Source organism: Pelodiscus sinensis, chromosome 29, assembly GCF_052426305.1.
Source record: "Pelodiscus sinensis isolate ZL-2025 chromosome 29, ASM5242630v1, whole genome shotgun sequence".
Lineage (NCBI taxonomy): Eukaryota > Metazoa > Chordata > Testudines > Trionychidae > Pelodiscus > Pelodiscus sinensis.
In genome coordinates, this window is record NC_143080.1 from 6,004,204 (window position 1) to 6,022,360 (window position 18,157).

The 18,157-nt window shown below is 61.9% G+C and overlaps 1 protein-coding gene across 5 annotated transcripts in view; it reads right to left on the reverse strand.

The window, feature by feature from the left end:
• Nucleotides 1-4,774: 4,774 nt before the first annotated feature.
• JUP (junction plakoglobin) overlaps nucleotides 4,775-18,157 on the reverse strand; it is a 57,037-nt gene continuing 43,654 nt past the window's right edge. For all 5 annotated transcript variants that reach the window (XM_089774057.1, XM_075911529.2, XM_075911531.2 and 2 more), the window contains exons 5-15: nucleotides 17,699-17,900; nucleotides 15,988-16,132; nucleotides 15,047-15,150; nucleotides 10,135-10,473; nucleotides 9,504-9,659; nucleotides 8,960-9,079; nucleotides 8,606-8,756; nucleotides 7,807-7,928; nucleotides 7,124-7,163; nucleotides 6,427-6,587; nucleotides 4,775-5,668 (exon numbers count right to left, since the gene is read on the reverse strand). In XM_089774057.1, coding sequence (XP_089630183.1) covers nucleotides 6,451-6,587; nucleotides 7,124-7,163; nucleotides 7,807-7,928; nucleotides 8,606-8,756; nucleotides 8,960-9,079; nucleotides 9,504-9,659; nucleotides 10,135-10,473; nucleotides 15,047-15,150; nucleotides 15,988-16,132; nucleotides 17,699-17,900 — 1,516 coding nt within the window. In that variant the 3' untranslated portion in view covers nucleotides 4,775-5,668; nucleotides 6,427-6,450. The remainder of the gene's footprint in view (nucleotides 5,669-6,426; nucleotides 6,588-7,123; nucleotides 7,164-7,806; nucleotides 7,929-8,605; nucleotides 8,757-8,959; nucleotides 9,080-9,503; nucleotides 9,660-10,134; nucleotides 10,474-15,046; nucleotides 15,151-15,987; nucleotides 16,133-17,698; nucleotides 17,901-18,157) is intronic.

Here is an 18,157-nt window from a genome sequence, read left to right on the forward strand (position 1 = left end):
CACGAGATTGCAGCCAGGGGCTGGAGGAGGGCAGGGAAATCCACCCTCCGTCCCACACGGGCTGCAGGGAAATCCCCCATCATAGCAGAGCCTGTGAAGGCCTCTATGACCCCCCCCCCCCCCGCCGGGGCCATGCCAGGCAAAGGGCCAGGCTGGAGCCAGCCCCCGCCCATCCTGCCAGAACAGACGGGCATTCTCGTCTCAGCAAAGCTGCTTCCCTTTGTAATTAATAGCAGCAAAGGCCCTTTGATGCTGGGAGCTGGCGGAGCCTGGGTAGAGTCCAGAACAAGGGGGTGGGGGTGGGGAGGAGGAGAGAGATACCCAAGCACTGGTGCCTGCTGGGATAGCCTCTCTCAGCCTGGGGAGGGGTGGCAGGCGCCAGCTCCGGGCTCAGGCAATGGTAACGGACCCAGGCATCCTGCAGGCCAGGCTCCTGTTTAGCCACGAGGAATGTGGGAACTCAGGCTGGCAGCCCCTGGGCTACACACGAGCCCCCCTCCCTCTTCGTGCTGTTTCATCTCATTGTCCCGTCCCCCTCGTGGGGGCACCACAACGCGCCAGGCAGGACTGGTGGCTACTTCCTTCCCTGCTGCCTTTGATCGCAGCTTGAGCCTGCGAACGGCGCCCACAGGGCTGGGAGCAAGCTGGGGGGAGGATGGGAGGGAAGAGAAGATGAGGGGGAGCTGTGAAATGAGCCCCTTTCGCTGCCTATTCCCCCCACCTCCTGGGCCCGGTCTTGGGCTGCAGCGCAGCAGACACACGTGCAGAAGCTGGTGCCAGGACCGGCTTGGGCCCCCGCCCCCCAACCTGGGGCCAGCAGTTGTGCTGAACACCCCTCCCCCACCCATCTCCACGTAGCAGCTGGGTGGGGCTGCTACAGCCTCCCTACCCCCCACAGCAGGGCCAGGGTAGCAGGGGGGCTGCGGGCTGGTGGGGCACAGCCGGTCTTCACCAAGGACTAAGAACAGGTGCAGCTGGGAAGCACATTGCTCATCGACGCTCCTGGGGGAGGCTGGGCAGGACGCCCCTTGGGAGACAGGCTGCGGGGTGCAGGCCGGGATTCGCCATGCCCTATTACACACTGTTTCAAGGCTGCCACTGGGGGGCGGCCGAGGGACAGCTGTCCCTCAGCCTGGTGATTTAAAAGGCCCCAGGGCAATAAACCATTAGCGCAGCAGCCAGCGTACTGGGCCTTTAAATCACCGCTGGAGTCCCATGCAGCATTGAGAGCTGGCTGACCCTAGCTCCGCCCCTTCCACCTGAGGACCCGCCCTTCCAGCAGGCCCAGTGCTGAGACTCTCCCTCCCCAAATTGCACAGGACCCAATGATGTCTGTCACCAGCCCTGCTCAGTTTACCAAACACAGGAGGGCACAAGGGCCTGGCAGACACCCCCCCGCCAGCCTGGGCCTGGCTCAGGTGCAGCCCTGCACCGTGAAAGCCCAACCCAACAGTGCCCTCTTCCCCCGTGGACTACCCTGCCTTGACAATAAATGGCGATTTCTGCCTTGTCCAAAGTACGGATCTCTAAAAAGCAAAACCCCGGCCTGGCTCAAGCCTGGTGCACATAAGCACGCAGGCAAGGTCGAGGGAGAGACCGAAAGGCAGGAATGTTTTGCATAACACTGCAGATTAAGTGTGGTCCACAAGACCATGTCAAGAACACACGACAAGCAGCCTTGTACAGCTACTTCGGCTTCTGATCAGCAAAAACTACGGATGCAGCCGTACAACCGGGAACCACGCCTACAGCAGCAACATCCTAAGTAGGATAGACTTTCATGGAGGTTAGGTCCATAAAAGGCTACTAGCCAGGGGATAAAATGGTGTCCCTGGCCTCTGTTTGTCAGAGGCTGGAGAGGGATGGCAGGAGACAAATCGCTTGATCATTGTCTTTGGTCCTCCCTCTCTGGGGCACCTGGTGCTGGCCACTGTTGGCAGACGGGATACTGAGCTAGAGGGACCTTTGGTCTGACCCAGTACGGCCGGTCTTATGTAAATAGGGCATTGGGCATTTTACGTATCCTACACAATCCATGATCAATTGGTAACTTTGTAGAATGACCACATCTCGCTTTGCTATAAAATGGGCTTAGTAAGAACCACCGATTAATGCACAGGTCCTGCTCGCTGGAACTAGAAGTAAATCGGTTCTTCGCACAGTGACCCAGGGCGTGGCGGCCCGAAGCGTAGAAAAGGAACCACAACCTCCTTCCTGGCACCATGCAGACGAAGTGTAAATGAACCAGGCTCCATTCTAGTAGATCTATTAATTGCTTTTGCATTGCTTGGCGCTGTATTAATTGCTTTAGAATAGAGCGTATTTAAGGTAAAATTGTAGAGTCATTTTTTTAAGGCTTGTAAAACTTAAACAACTGTATTAACTGCTTAAAGTTTGCAATCACTATGAAAGTGGTGAAGTAGCTCTGCAGTGTCCTGGTTTCCCTTGGATCTAAAATAAATCGAACCACACGACACTCCGCCAGAGCACAACAGCTGGGGACAGATCTGCTCTGGGGTGGTTTATGCCAACCTGGCAAGAGATTTCACCCAGACAACGGGCAGGGGCAGAGCCTGGCAGCCCTCGCCCACAGCCGTGCAGCAGGAGGAGTGAGGCAGGGATCACGAGCTGCGCTCGCTGCTCAAATACACCCTGACGGCCACCTCTTCTCACCCCGCCAGCCCCCGGGACCAGGGCAGGGGGGGAGGCTGCCCAGGGCCACTCCTAGCCTCCCCCACCCCATAGAGGCAGGGAACTCCCCATGGAGAGAGAGCCCCAGCTCAGCAACAGGAAGGGAGTTTAAAATGTGCAGCCAGCAGACGCTGGGGGTGGGGGGGGGGGGGGGGAGCATGGGGGTGGTGCTTCCATGCCTCTGGAAAGGCTGGGGATGGGGCTACCCTCCCCCACCAGGACCCCACACCAGCCCTTCCTCCGGCTGGCCCCACACTGCCAAGAGTGCACCATGCGAGACTCCAGCTGTCCCCATGGTCACAGTAGCAGTGAATGGGAGCCCCAGGCCCTTTTGAATCACCAGGCCTTGCCCTCCCCCCCCCCGTGGCAGGCCTGTCTCTGGACTGGGCAGCCCCCTGTCTCTCCAGCTTCTCCGCTGGCTTGGGAGGCGATGGCGAAGTGCCCCGGAAGAGGGCATGGATCCCAGCCGTGCCTAGAGCCACGGCCCACTCCCTGCTCTTAGGCCCGGATGGGTTTTTCCCACGGCCAGAGGGGGGAGACTCGCGCAGGAGCCGTGGGATGGAGAGTCCACGACAGTGTCGCAAGAGGAAACATGGCTGTGAAACCTCCACCATGAGCAGGGCGGGAGGGGCCAAGCATAGAATCCCAGGGTGGAAAGAGACCTCTGGAGTCATCGGGTCCAGCCCCCTGCCGACCGACCCAACTATAGCAACCAATGCTTGGACTTGCTGGACGTCCAGCTGCCCACGTCCCTGAGGATCACTCCCAAACGGGGAGCTGGAAAGGGAACCCCCCCCTCCTGCATCTGGGCACTTGGCTCTCTCGCGCCTAATCCCAGCGCCAGCTGGTGCCAACTCCCTGCCATCCAGCTAACGACGTTCACAGTCGGCGAGCGGCCAGGGCGCTGCTCCATTTGTCACTCTGCCTGTTGCTCATTTCAGTCCCCCGGCACGGTTCTGCCGAGCCCCCGAGCAGCACCTTCGCCCTGGCAGCGTGTCAGCTGGGAGCGTTTCCTCTCGCCGCCTGTCCCCCGGACCACAGCCACGCGCTTCTCAACGCAGGTTCCCGCAGCTCCGGCCCGCTTCCCTCCTATCGATCGAGGAAGCAGGCGCTGGAAACAAGCACGTTATCCACTCCCAGCACTGGTCACACGGGCCGCGAGGCCACGGGGATGAGATGCCGCCAATGCTGCCTAATGAACAAGCATCTTAATTAAGGGACTTCTATCTCCTCACTTCCTAATAAGCGGAAGAGGCGCGCGTGACAGGCAGCGGGCTAATGATGGAGCAGAGAATTACAGGGAGAGAGGCAGCACGGGCCAAGCAACTATGCAGCATTGCAGCCATTTCCAATATTTTGGCCTTGGAAAGGGTTCAGAAAAGGGCAACTAAAATGATTAGGGGTTTGGAACGGGTCCCATATGAAGAGAGGCTGAAGCGACTGGGACTTTTCAGTTTAGAGAAGAGGAGACTGAGGGGGGGGGGGGGGGGGGGATATGATAGAGGTCTATAAAATCAGCAGTGGTGTGGAGAGGGTGCATAAAGAAAAGTTATTTATTAGTTCCCATAATAGAAGAACTAGGACACAAAATGAAATTAGTGGGTAGGTGGTTTAAAACTAATACAAAAGTTCTTCACACAACGTGTAGTCAACCTGTGGAACTCCTTGCCAGAGGAGGCTGTGAAGGCTAGGACTAGAACAGAGTTTAAAGAGAAGCTAGATAATTTCATGGAGGTTAGGTCCATAAAAGGCTATTAGCCAGGGGATAGAAATGGTGTCCCTGGCCTCTGTTTGTCAGAAGCTGGAGATGGATGGCACGAGGCAAACTGCTTGATCGTTGTCTTCAGTCCACCCCTCTGGGGCACCTGGTGCTGGCCACTGTCGGCAGACAGGCTACTGGGCTAGATGGACCTTTGGTCTGACCCAGTACGGCCGTTCTTATGTTCTTATGCCACACGCACCACCAAGGGTACAGACTCTTCTCCGCTCCCCGTGTGAAGCTTTAGTTCAAACCTCCCCCAGCACCCTCCTTTCCAAACCAATACCCAAGGCGCCAACGCAACAGAACCAGCTCACTGCAGCACAGGGTTAGGGGTGTTTTATTCTTTGCTTTGGTCTATACAAAAAAAAAAAAAAAAACCCTCACAGAAATAATAAAATCTTCAGTTCCTGAACCACATTCCAAGAAGATCCATCCCTTCCCGACGGAAGCAGTAAGCCATCGGCTCTAGAGCCGCTTTAAAAATGCATGAAGAGAAGGGGGGAGGGAAGCACGCCACTCACCAGAAAGGAGACCGGATAAATTGTGCAACAGTCGGATCAATACAAGGACAGTTCCTAGTGGTTAGAGTCACTCCTCTATCGGAAGGACAGTTCACTGAAATTCTGCTCACCCGTTTGATGGGAAAGAATAAAGCTATTGTCACGGCCTTTGGGTTAGGACAAAGATCCAAGGAGAAACACAGCACCCTTTGTTTTCTGCAAACTCACTGGATTCGCTAGTTTTAATTTAAAAGTCCGGAGAAAGCAAAAAAGCTCATTGGAAAGTGTGAAGAGTATTATTCTTTTCGGAACACTGAACACAGAACAGGAAGTGGGAAGTTAAAAAGCTTGAACGTAAGATCAGACAGCAAAAGCCATTTGCACCGTATTAAAAAATAAAAGAAATATATATTTATAGAAAAGGCTGTTACTGGTACGCCAACCGAGTTGGAGAATGACGCGAGGGGGTGGGGGTCTGCGTGTTTTAAAGCTTCGGAAACAGGATTTTGGCTTGGCTGGAGGGCGTTTGAAGCAATCTCGGGAAGAAAGGGCCTTTCTCGCAGACCCCCAGCAAGAGAGAAATAAAAATAAAACATCTAAAAATAAAGCCTCTGGTGGGAATGGAAAAGTTTGTCGTCTCAGGCACTTCTGTCTCCCAAGTCCCTCTCGCCCGCGTTCAGCCTTGGAGCCATCCTCTGCTGGCTGGAGAACACACCTGCGGAAGGGAGGACGGCGTCAGACCGCGGCGTACCACGGGGCCTCTTGGTGACAAGGTCTATCAGGGTGGGGCTTGTTTCGAGGGCTTGGGAAACGCCAGGTTCTTTGGAGCTAGCTCGGCGGAGGCAGAAGGTGCGTTGAAGGGGCAGTCCTGGGCTAGTCTAGTTCAGCCACCGACCTGCTCCCCACTGCCCCCACCCCTCGTCTTGCGGCACAGCAGGCTGCTGTCTCATGGCTCCCACGCCGCTGTTCCCTTGTGACAACAGAGGAGAGGAAGCGAACTCACGGGGCTGTGCCCCCACCTTGGGGAGCGCACAGCTCTTGGTTTAGGTCCTCGGTACCATGCGAGTGCCTGGGGCGGATTGTCCCCAGGCAGCCAGGAATGCTGGTGGGCAGGACGGCCACAGTCACGCACCCCAGGCCTTCCACCCGGCCAGCCACTGGCAAGTGCACTGCGGCTCAGCCAAGCTGCCCCGTCATTGGATCCTGCGGCTGCCCCATGTCCGGGGGGCGTCCCATCCCTGGCTCAGCTACCTCCTTGGCCTTGCGCTCTCCACTTGGCATCTGCTGACCCGCCCAGCCCCCTTCCTGACCCACCTAGTTCCTGGCCTCGTGCCTAGGGCCCTAGACCGATGCCCAGAGGTGGAGGGAGGGGGGAGGATGCGCTCACGGAAAGCGTGGCAGGCCCAAAGCTGTCCACCACCCTGCCCCACAGCACTCAGGCAGGAGCAGGCCGAGGCAGCCACGTCCCCCTACCTCGTGCAGTGCCTGGGGGGCGGGTTAGGCCAGCATGTGGTCGCCGTAGGTCGCTCGGACACCGTCACTGTAGGCATCCATGGGGTAGTCTCCGTCCATGTCCATGTCCATATGGTCCAGGGGAACGTCGCCCGAATACATACGATAGCCAGCATCCAGATCTAGCCACCAGGGGAGAGAGCAGCCGTCAGCCCGCACCCCAGCCACGGAGCTCGCTGGGAGTGAGGGGAGGGGGGGGGCTTCCTGCTCCCAGGCAAGCATCGTAGCCACCCTCCCGGGCACCGAATGCATCAGGGCTGGGGTCCAGCCAGCCAGCCCCACACCCTGCAGAGACCCCACAAGGGGCAGAAAGTTTCTCTGACGCTGGCTCATGCCCCGAGGCAGGAGGAACAAAAGTCACAGCCAGGCTCCCGGCCACACGTGGTCCCAAGGGGGCAGAGAAATCCGGCTCAACGCAGGGCGCATGGCAAGGCCACCCTGCCGGTGCTGGGGCCCGGCGTTCAGTTCCCTGGGCCCGGACGTTAGGAGCCGGCCAGGCAGACGCTCAGAGCCCTCGCGGTTCCGCTGCCGGCCCACGCGAGGTGATGCTGAGGAGCGGGGGCAGAAGGCTACAGCCACCTGAGGGGGGCTTCTGGCAAAGGGCCCGCCGGGGCCCCAGGACACCGGCCCTGCCGGGCTGGGCGCTTTCGGCACTTACCCTCCGGGTAGGGCTCGTTGATGGGGATCATGCTCTGCGCCTAGGGAGAAGGAAAAGCGCACGGGTCACTCGAGGGCGCACAGGAGCAGGACCCCTGAACAGGACCCCTGGCAGCAATGGCTTCTGGGAGGGGGGGTCACACGGCCAGGGCAGCCAATTCCCTCCCCCACCTGCCCCGTGTCCAGCCCAGAGCCGGCTCCTGAGGTGGTGACAGGGCTGAGCCATTTGATGGGCTGGGCCACAGCTCCTGGGGGCCCCACAGTGCCGGGGGACGCTGCACGGGCTGACGGCAGCCCCAGCAGGTCCCTTGGGCCCAGGCTTAAGACGCCTCCAGTGACATGGAGCCACTGTGCCCTCCTTATCCACCGGCCCCCGGGCACGTCGGACCAGCTTCTCAATGGAGCTCGGACCTCTCAACTAACCCCTTCCCTCCAGCCCCCACCGAGGGCCACGCACTCAAGGCTCAAGTTCTTCCCCCTCCAGATGCCTTTCACCACGGGGCCTCCAGAACCCCCCGAGGTGGTGCACAGCCCAGTGGCCTCCCAGACGCCCTGGGTGCAAACCCCCCTGGCGGGCAGGCGGCGGGAGAACCATCTCAGCTCCGGGGGAGCTCCTGTGTCCCTAGGAAGAGCCATGCGCTGACCCTAACCGGGGTCCCCCCTTCCCCCCCGACAGGCACTTACGGCTTCCCAGGCGGCGGGGTCATGCTTGAAGAGCGAGTTGGTGAGCTCCACAGAGACGCGTTTCCGGTAGTCGGGGTTCTTGTCCTCGGAGATGCGGAAGAGCACGGCTGCCGCGTAGGTGGCTGGAGACGTGGGAAGAGGAAAGCTCTACACGCCAGCGCGGGGCAGAGGGAGCCGCGCTGCGCGGGGCAGACGGACAGCGATTCCCGCTCCCCCCCTCCGCAGGGTTGTCACGGTGCCTTCCCGAGAGCTGCCAAGCCCCGGCTTCCTTGGTGCCCGGGCGTCGTTTCACACAGGCAGGCCTGTGGGCCGTCGCCCTCCCGCTGCGCGCCCCCCGCCCCTCGAACGCTGGAGCCAAGTGCGAGAGGCAGTGGAGGGGAGGCACTTTCTGAAGAGTTTTACTGGCCTAGCAGCCCTGTGCATGGCAAAGGGGGCAGAGAGGGGCAGCACAGACAGACCCCACCAGCCGGCAAGGGCGTCCTGACAGTGGCACCAGAGGGGCAGCACAGACAGACCCCACCGGCCGGCGAGGGCCCCCTGGCGGTGGCACCGGAGGGGCAGCACAGACGGACCCCACCGGCCGGCGAGGGCCCCCTGGCGGTGGCACCGGAGGGGCAGCACAGACGGACCCCACCAGCCAGCGAGGGCATCCTGGCCGTGCACGCTGGCTCCGAAGATGGCATGCACCAGCACCCTCTCTCCAGCCGGAGCCGCCCCGGGGGTGTCAGTGCCGCAGGACCGGGGAGGCCGAACGAGCGCGGCCTAGAAGCCGGCACTGCCAAGGCACCGAGCGGCTCACCTGTGCCTTCGTTGCGGGAATGCAGCAGCTCCATCAGCGGCGCAGAGGCCCCCTCGGCATCGATGGCGTCAGCCGCTTCCTTGTCCTGCGCCAGTTCGCACAGCACCCCGGCAGCCACCCGCTGGATGTTCTCCACCGGGGAGTAGAGGAGCTGTCGGGGGCGGGGGGGAGGGGGGGAGAACAGCAGCGTGAGGTGGCGACGGGAGCTTCAGCTTCTCTGGCTGCCACCCCAGGAGCGGCCGACAATCCCTGCAGGGCCTATCAGGCGCCCAGGGCCACCTGCCCGTGGCCGGCTCCCCCGGGCCAGCCACCCCGGAGTCCCTCTCCCCCCCCCGCACTGCAGCCCAACCCCACCTGCACGAAGAGAGGAATGGTGTTGAGTCGGAAGATCTCCATGCGGTTCATGGGGTCCCGGGCCAGGATGTGCAGGGCTCCCGTGCAGCCCTCCACGATCTCCTCCATCTTCACGCCATCCTGCAAAGGCAGCCGCCATCAGCATCGGGCGCAGCACGCGCAGCGCCCTGGGACGGGCGCCATGCATCCGGGGGGGGCATGTGCGCCCAGATCCCCATCCCCACCCCACCGGGCTACAAGGGCTGGCCACAGCTGACAGGTCCTCAGGGGATCACCCAGCAGGGGGCGATATGCACACGGAGGGGTGGGGGAGGGAGGGAGAGAGATCAGGTCTCAGGAGCAGGGAAGGGCAGAGACGGGTTCTGGAGTCGCCGTCGGGACCGTCCAGGACCACAGCCCAGCTATGGCAGCCCCATGCCCACCCCGAGGAGCTGGCAGGTCAATGCCCGGCAGGCATCCGGACCCTGGGAAAGCTTCATTTTCCAGAAGCCAACTGGCCCCACCCGGCCGGCGCTCCCCATGGGCCCTCCGGCCTCGTACCCACCGTGTACGGCTGCTGCGTGCCGGCTGCCACGTGGCGCTGGGCATCCTGGTGAGCCTTCACCAGCAGCTGGACCAGGCGTGGGATCACGGCAGCCTCCTGCAGCGGGGCGTGGTTGGCCGGGCACAGGGCCAGGTTGCGGATCAGACCTATGGTGGCCTAGAAGAGAGGAGGGGGAAGAGGCCGTGGCAGCGGGCACTGGCGGAGGAGGCAGCTCAGGACCCGCCCGCAGGGGGAGGAATTTAATGTGCCGGGGTGGGGGAGGAGGTGTTCACATTCGACCTCCTGTGTCTGGCTGCAGGGCCGGCCGGGCTCCGTGCCTTTCAGAACCAGCCACCCCAGCGTGCTCCTCACCAGCACCAGCTGCTCCCTGCCGGCATCTCCGGCCAGCAGCCCCCTTCCTCCAGGCCGCCCCCTCACAGCAGGTGGTGGCTTTGCAGCCTGCAGCATTTCGAGAAAGGGATCCACCTACCTACCTGGGAGCAGGGCCAATGGAGACCAGCCCCAGCGGCGCCGCAGGGAGCTCAAACCAGCCTGCTCTCCCCCCCCCTCCCCGCACCAGGAACGCATGGGGCTTTCTGGGCACGTGCCCCCCACTCCTGCGGGCACCCCACAGCCCCGCCTGCCGTTTTACCTTGACCAGCGGCCACTGGTTGGGCTGGTTGAGGAGTTTGACGATGGCCGGGATGCCGTAGTTGAGCCGCACCGAGTTCTGGGCCATCTCGGCCTCTGGGTGCCGGCTGGTGAGGTGCCGCAGGGCGCAGACGGCCGGCTCGGTGATGTCCTCCTTGTCGCCCGCCCGCAGGATGGTGTGGATCAGGGCTTCCACCCCGTTGGACTGCGTGACCAGGGTCTTGTTTTTGCTGTTGTTGCAGGTCAGGTTGGAGAGGGTGCCGGTGGCGCAGGTCAGCACGTTGACGTCATCCGAACTCAGCTGGTTGACCAGGATCTTGAGGACGCCGTCCAGGCCCTCCTGGACACGAGCACAGAAGGGACAAGACGTCACCCCCCCATCCTCTGCCCCTGGGGACCTCTCACTGCGGCACAGACCGGCCCGTCTCTTCCGAGTGGGGGGCACAGCTCTGCGGCAGCCCCATACCCTGTCCCCAAACTCTGCCCCCTCCTGCCAGAGCGGCCGGGCGGGTCAGAGAGGAGCCATCGCACAGCAATGGAGGCTCAACTGCATCCTGTGCCAACACCTCCAAAACCACCTCCCTGCCCTAGAGGGCCCCAGGTCCCCGGGGAGCTGGGAGGGGCCCCCTGCTGGGACTGGCGGTGGGGCTACGGGAGTCCCTGTGCCCCCAGGTTCACCACACCTGCTGCACAGGAGCTCGCGAGCCAACTCCCGGCCCACGCCCCGGGGAGACGCCAGCCCGGCGCGCTGGAGATCCCATCGCTACGCGTCATGAGAACGCTTAGCTAGGCCGGAGCCAGGAGAACCGGTTTCAGGGAGGTGGCAGTGCTGGCGGCAGGGCTCCTGGCCAGACGGGAGAGGGGCTGTAAGGAAAGCTGCAAAGCCACGTGAAGCTAGCGAGTGCCAACACGCAGCCGATTCGCCAGCGGGCCGGCGGGGCTCAGCCTGGGAGGAGCTGATCCCAGCTGGCCAGATTCGCAGGAGACGACCAAAGGGTCCTACGAGCTCCAGCGTCTGCCCCCACACAGGTCAGACTAAAGTGCACTCTAATTTTTTCCACCCACGTGCGGAATTAATTTTGTTTGGTGCACCAAGGCATGTGTGGATGTGCACCACCAACAGACACTTGCTGCAAGCGCTCTGCCGATCAGCTGGACAGCATTTGAGTATCTCCTGGGTGGCTGCCCAAGTGCTCAGCTTACAGGGAACGCTGATTCAGCCCCCCAATTGCGCACCCCCAGAGACCACTTCGAAGGAGAAGGTAACTGCTCTGGTAAAGACAACGCAGCGCGTTGTGCCGACGAAGCGATTGTGAACGCTCCCTCTGGGCGCCACTCGCACTAACCCAGCATGTTCACCCCACCCTCCCACCAGGGAGATGAGATCTATGCAGGGCACAGCACCCATGGAACCCAGGCCAAGGTCGGCTGGAACGTCAGGCAGCCAGCGGCACCGTGGCAGGTGGGAACGTTTCTTGGAGGGCTCTTACTTGGGCGAACCAGGGGGCCGCAAAGCTAACCCTTCCTTCTCTGCTCTCCCGCATCCCCTGGGGTTTTATCTGGTGCCGCTGCAGGGTTGACTATTTAATGCCGTAGAGCAGGGCTGAGGAAACTTTTTGAGGCCAGGGGGCCACAGAAAAATCAGTTGGGGGGAGAAAAAAACGAACCGAGATGCAGAAAAACCCTCTGCACATTCCCCTCACACACCAGAGTTGGGGGGGGGGGGGGTAAAAACGAGGTGTTCCATGTGTGGGAGGGGGCTGCTGGGAAGCAGCCAGAGGGGGTGCAGAAGTGGTTTGGGGGTGGCAGGGCTGGGGAGGAAGTAGGGTGCAAGAGCAGAATAGAGGTGAGGAGTCTGGGTGGGAGGGGGCCACAGGACTGGAGCACTAGCTCAGCTCCCCAATGCTGGGTAGGGCGCCCTGAGCCTTAGGGGCCAGGTCCCGACAAGCCTGGGCCTGAATCCAGCCCCTGGGCCGTAGGTTCCCTACCCCCGCCTTAGAGTCAGGAGTACAAGGGACCGCCCAGGCGCTGTCCTTTCCCAGACCCCCAGGACTGCGGCTTGCCTGCGCCTCGGCAGACTCCCGCAGGCCTGAGGAGACACAGCAGCCCCGCCCCGTGCCAAAGGCCCAGCGCGGTTCTGCCGTCTCCAGCAGGGCGCCCCGAAGCCGCACGAGTCCCGCTCACCACGAGGTGCTCCGAGAACAAGCGCCCCAGGCCTCCAGGCGGGCGTGACCACAGCTCGCTCCCGGCACTGTCCGGCCAGCGGGAGCGACGGATGCGCCAGACACATGCAGCTCTACTGCGGGGCTCAGGGTCTTCGCCAGGTTTCCCTGCCGGAAGCACGGCAAGTGATCCGATCCCCAGCTGTCCGGAGCAGCGTGGGAAGCCAGCAGGCGCGCGGGGGGGGGGTCCCTGAACGGCAGGACCGAGGGATTTAAGAATAGCCACAAGGCCAGTGGGGGATGGGGGGTTGTCCGTGGGCTGGGCTAGACCGAGGCCGTGAAGGAGTTAAGTCAGAAGACAAAGCCGCATTCCCCTGCTTTGCGCTGACCAAGCGCTGCATCTGTTAATCTCACTGGAGACGGAGCCACGTGCCTCCCCAAACGCTCCCAAATACTTTCCGTGCTGCATCAGATCTTAATTCACGCGGTGGGGCGGCCCAGGGACGAGGCGCGGGATGCACCGGGAAGCAGTGGGAAGGCGGGCACGTCCCTGTCAGTGGAACCCCAGAGGTCAAAGCAAGCGGCCTGGGGAGCCGCCAGGGGTGTCCGCCGCTTCTGTTCCCTTCCTAGCCCAGACTCAGCCCCGCCCAGCGGCTTCCTTGCTGGCAGGCCCGTTCTGACAGCCCCCGTCCAGGGTTCTGCAGCAGAGGGACCCCGGAGACGCCATCCCATGGGTGCTGACACAGAGCTGCCTCGCCCAGGCTCCTAGCCCCACCCCTCTGGGCGCAGCGCCCGGGCTGGCTGCGCACAGGCGCACGTCCTCACAGGCTTGCGGGAGGGGGAAGGGTTCGCCATGAGCGGCTCCTTCTCCCCGCTGGGTCCTGGAGATGGAGTGCGAGTCAGGCAAACACGCAGGGAGAGCACGAAACCTGCCATCCCCACGCGAACAGCACCCGGACACCGTGCAATAGGGAAGCCAGGGTAAGTGGCCCAGTGGAGGGGGAGGGGGAAGCAGTCGACACAATGGACCTTGACTTTCACAAGGCTTTTGACAGTCCCACATGAGGTTCCCATAAGCAAACTAAGGACCTGAGGAGCCCGGCTGTTGGACAGATCGGACTCGGTGGGGTCTGCAGAGGACACCAAGCTGGGAGGAGCTGCAAGCGCCTCGGAGGAGATTAGCATTCAAAACAAACTAGAGAATTGGTCTGAAACCAGGAAGATGAAATTCAGCGCAGACAAATGCAAAGTACGTCAGTTGGCAAGGAAACCATTCAAATGCCCAGCTGGGGAAATAACCCGCTTGGCGTTATTATGGACCTACCCCACCTCCCTGCCTTCAGCTGAGGAAGCTGGTGTTGGTATCACTGCTGAAAAGGACCTGGGGGTTCTAGCGAATCACACACTGCATCCGAGTCAACAATGCGATGCAGCTGCAGGCACGGCTGAACCCGTTCCAGGGTGTATGAAGAGGCGTGTCACACGTAAGACACAGGAGGCAAGTGTCTCGCTTTACCCTGCCTGGCTAGGGGCTCAGCTGTGTCTAGCTCCAGGCACCGCACTTTAGGCAAGATGCGGACAAGCTGGAGAGAGCCAGAAAAGAACAGAACTGAGCGAAGGGCTAGAAAACCTGGCCTGTGAGGAAAAGGTAAGAAACCCGGGCAAAAGCCGGGGGGGGGGGGGGCGATGGGGGGTGGAACCAGCCTTCGAACACATGAAGGGTTGGTACAAAGCAGGCGTGTTAAATATCGGCTAATTGAATAGTCGATTAACCTCATGAATTCTTATCAGTTACTCGACTATTCAATAGTCCCCCAGGGTGGGGCCGGCTGACGGCGCACTCTGGCCCACCCCAAGGAGCACCCTGCCACTCTGTGCTGCTGCCTCTGTATCAGAGGCAGCAACGCGGGGTGCCAGGCAGGAGCTGGTCCGTGAGGGGAGACAGTTTAAAAGCCAGCTCCCTGTCACCCTGTGCTGCTGCCTCTGATACACAGGTAGCAGCAGCCCCTGTCCAGGGTAGGTCTGAGCTCCTGGACCCGGTGAGAGCCGGAACTGAGCCGGGCTGCCTGCCCGCTTGGCTCCTAATACACTTTAAGTACAGAGCCGCAGCAGGGGTAGGTCTCAGACCCGACACAAGCCAGGACTGAGCCGGGCTGCTGGCCAGCCTGCTAAAAAATGTACTGGCAAGGGAAGGGGAAAGGGAATGCGTGTCGTCTGTAGCATTAACCCGTAAGCTTCTGCTTATCAGCTAATCGATTAATCGACAACACTGACATCCCTCGTACAACGAGGTCCGGGATCAGCCCTCGATCTCCACTGAAGGCAGGACAAGTCACAGGCTTGCCCGGCACTGCTGGCGATATGGGTTAGACGTTCGGAAGAGCTGGCAGGGGAGCTCAGCTCCGGGCCACGGCTCCCTGGGAGGTGCCCTGTCCCTGGAGGTGTCGAAGAGCAGGCTGGACAAACCCGTCAGGGAGGGTCTAAGGTGACTTGGTCCTGCCCCAGCACGGGGGACTTGACTTGGAAATCAGAGACACCATGGAGAGGCCACCATGGGCCACGGCAACCCACTCGTGCAGGGCCCTCCGGCCTGCTGCTGCTGGGCTTGGTGCAGAACAGGCCACGGGCAGGTAGCTCCGCAGAGCGGCAGGCGGGGGATTTGTGCTCTACACTCCCGGAAGGGGCAGCTCAGCGGAGACATTTGGTGCTAGATACGTTGGCTACGACGGCTGGATTCCGGCGCCCACTCACTTGCTTGGTGGCCACGTCAGAGAGGTTCCTCAAGGTCCACAGGCAGTTCTGGACGAGCCGTGGGCTGGAGCTGGTCAGATGTTTCCCCAGCGCCTGCATCCCGCCTGGCGGAGGAAACACAAAGCCCGGCTGTGATTAGCACCGTCCCCGCAGGATCAGCTCTCCGGCTTTGGGCTCTCCAGGTGGCTCTCGGCAAGCGTTGTACCGCAGAGGCAGACTCCATCCAGCACAGCCGGCCGCCAGGGTCGGGAGCAAGTCTGCCCGCTGGCCCTCCCTCAGAGGCCCGGCCCAAGTCACGGCCCAGCTGCGAGGGGACTCGTCGGCGATGAACCTATTCCGGTGGCTTCCCTACTGCACTGGCTGCTTCCATGAAGGGCCCCCGGCTCAAGTTAAGGCGCTACCAGGCCCGGCCCCCGTCAGAAGCGTCTCCGCTCCCTGGGGAACCAGTCACTACGGCCTCCCGCCAACGCCCCTCCGCCAGACCAGCTCCCTGCAAACCGGCGAAGGGCCGTGGGAGCCGCCGACGTGGAACGGCAAGCGGCACGACGGGCCGTTTGACCTGGCGACAAGCGGGGCCGCAGCCTGGCTGGGGTAGAGGAGAGACTCTCTGGGTGGTGTTAGACCACAAAGGCCTAGATGATCCTCTGGAAGCCCTGAGGGACACTGCCAGGATGGGGTGAGGGGGAGGAGCCGACGGGGAGCCGAGTGGCGGGGGACAGGCCGTGGCGGAGGCCAGGCGCCGTTTGGGGAGAGCTGGGGAAGGTGCTTTTTAAGCTCACGGCAACGGAAGGGGATAGGAGAGCTGGGAACCTCCACGCGGGGGCCTACTGGGACCTCTGGAAGAGAGCAAGTGTCCCCGCGGTGCCTGGAAAGGGCCACAGCCCCACTCCCTCCAGCGGCTGAGTCCCAACCCACCCCCCACCTCCACACGGCTCACTCACCGGCCTCCACGATGGCAGGCTTGTTGCTGGGACACACGGACAGGACCTTGAGCACCCGGCTGGTGGTCCAGAGCAGCTTCTCGTAGGTGTAGCTGCGCATGATCTGCACCAGGGCCTGGGGTCCCCCATTGGCCAGAATGATCAGCTGCAGGGGAAAGCGGCGTTAGGGTGGCCAGGAGGGGGGCCTCCGCGGACGCTAGGTGCTGCCAGAGAACACCGATTAGCCCCTACCAGGCGCACGTAAGCCACCGCGCGGGTCACGACTGCACTGGCAGGAATATCTGCTCGGCTCTCAACACGAGCCCGCGGGGGGGAGGCACACCACGTGGCCACGAGCCTCACAGCCTGTTTCTACGAAGGGGGTCGCCCAGACAGGCCTGCCGGGCCTCACCCCACCACCAAGGTTACATGCCGCCTGCCCAGAGCAGAAACCCCCCGGGCTTCCGTTTTCCTCCCCGCCGACGCACGCGGGACAGCGGGGCTCAGTGGTTTGAGCTTTGCTCCCCATTCTGGGCTCATGTAGCAATTTTTGCTGCCAGAAGGGGGCCAGGGTGCAACGCAGTGGGGTGAGTATGAAGGAGGAGTTTCTAACCCGCCAGACAAGCTTCCACGGAGGCCGTGGAATCGCCATCACTGGAAGCTTTAAAAACAGGCCGGACAAACACCTGCCAGAGACAGTCTAGGTCCACTAAGTCCAGCCATAGGGGCTCGGTAGTCCTTTCCAGCCCCATATTTCTACGCTTCTCTACCAGTGTAACCACCACAGGGCAGATTTGAACCTGGGACCTCTGGAGCGGAGTATAGGAGCCTCTACCCTCGGAGCTAAAAGCCCAGTGGCAGTTATACCAGGACACTCAGAGACTCTGCAGGTCCACTGGGCAACTTCAACCTGACTCAGACTCACAGGGCACGAGACTAGACGCCCACTGTGTGCGCAGCAAACTCAGTGCAGCTTCCCCACCCAAACGCCAACAGCCACCCGGCCCTCAGGGGACTGAGGCTTGGGCCTGGGTCTAGATCCAGGGTTGGAGGCTTGAGACCCACCCTCTGCTCCACACACCCATAGACTCAGCTACAGCGCTCAGGGGTAAGAGGAATCCCACCCCAAGTGCTGTAGTTTGTCCTAACACCCCCCCCCCTCACTCCGGTGTAGCCACGGCTACGCTGCCGCAGTGCGTGTAGCGTCGACACGGCCGGACGAGCCGCCCCGTGGGTTTGCTGCTAGTCCGCACAAGCAGAACTTCTCTGGCGTCTGTAGCCAGTCTCCGCCACACACGCTGGCACCGAAGTCTGTGTTTCTGTGCTATTCCGGGCAGCTAGAAGTGTTTACACACGGCGGCTGTTGTGGAGGAGTAGGGGAAAGAGGCTCTTGCTTGAAGGCTATAAATACAGGCCTAGGCGGGACGGACAGCTCAGAGGAGCCCAGGAGAGCTGAGCTCGGAGCGGTTCGGGCTCGTTCTGACCAAGCAGCTGCTGAGCCGAGCCGCGGCATTTAGTGTTGCCGGCCCAAGTATCCAAGCTAACGGGCACGCGGCTCGTTTCAACCTTCCATTCTCCCCCTCAGCCCACGGGCTTTCCAGGTTCTAACAGACAGGCAAGCTGGCCACACACAGCAGGTCGTCCACGGACCCCAACCCCCACCCCAGGCCCTGGCAGCCCTGGGACAGACGTGACGCGACGCAGAAGGCGCCGGAGCAGCCAGCCGCCCCACCTTGCTCTCCTGGTTCCCGTAGGCGAGGAGCTGCAGGCAGTCTGTGGTGATGGCCAGGAATTTCGGGTTGTTCTTGTTCAGCAGGGGAACCATTTTCTGGAGGCCGTCGGCCAGGCGCACGGCCATCTTGGCGCCCTCCTGGTACAGCAGCAGGTTGTGCAGGGTGGTGATGGCGTAGAACAAGACTGACTCCACCGGCGAGCTACGGAGGAGAATGTGTGAGGGGAAGGAGGCCACAGCAGGGGGAGAGGGGAGGCCTGAAGGCAGCTATGGGGAGCGGGGGGCACCTTTATGCCAGTGCCAGGGAGGGCAGGCTGCAGAGCGCTACCGGGACGGGTGGTTCCAGCAGACGGCACCTGCAGGGAAGGGCTGCTGCCGGCCGTGCCATTTTATGCTGGTTGGGTGCGGCCGGCAGGGAGGTGGCCCCCGTAGCACAGTGCCTGGCCAAGCTCAGCTACC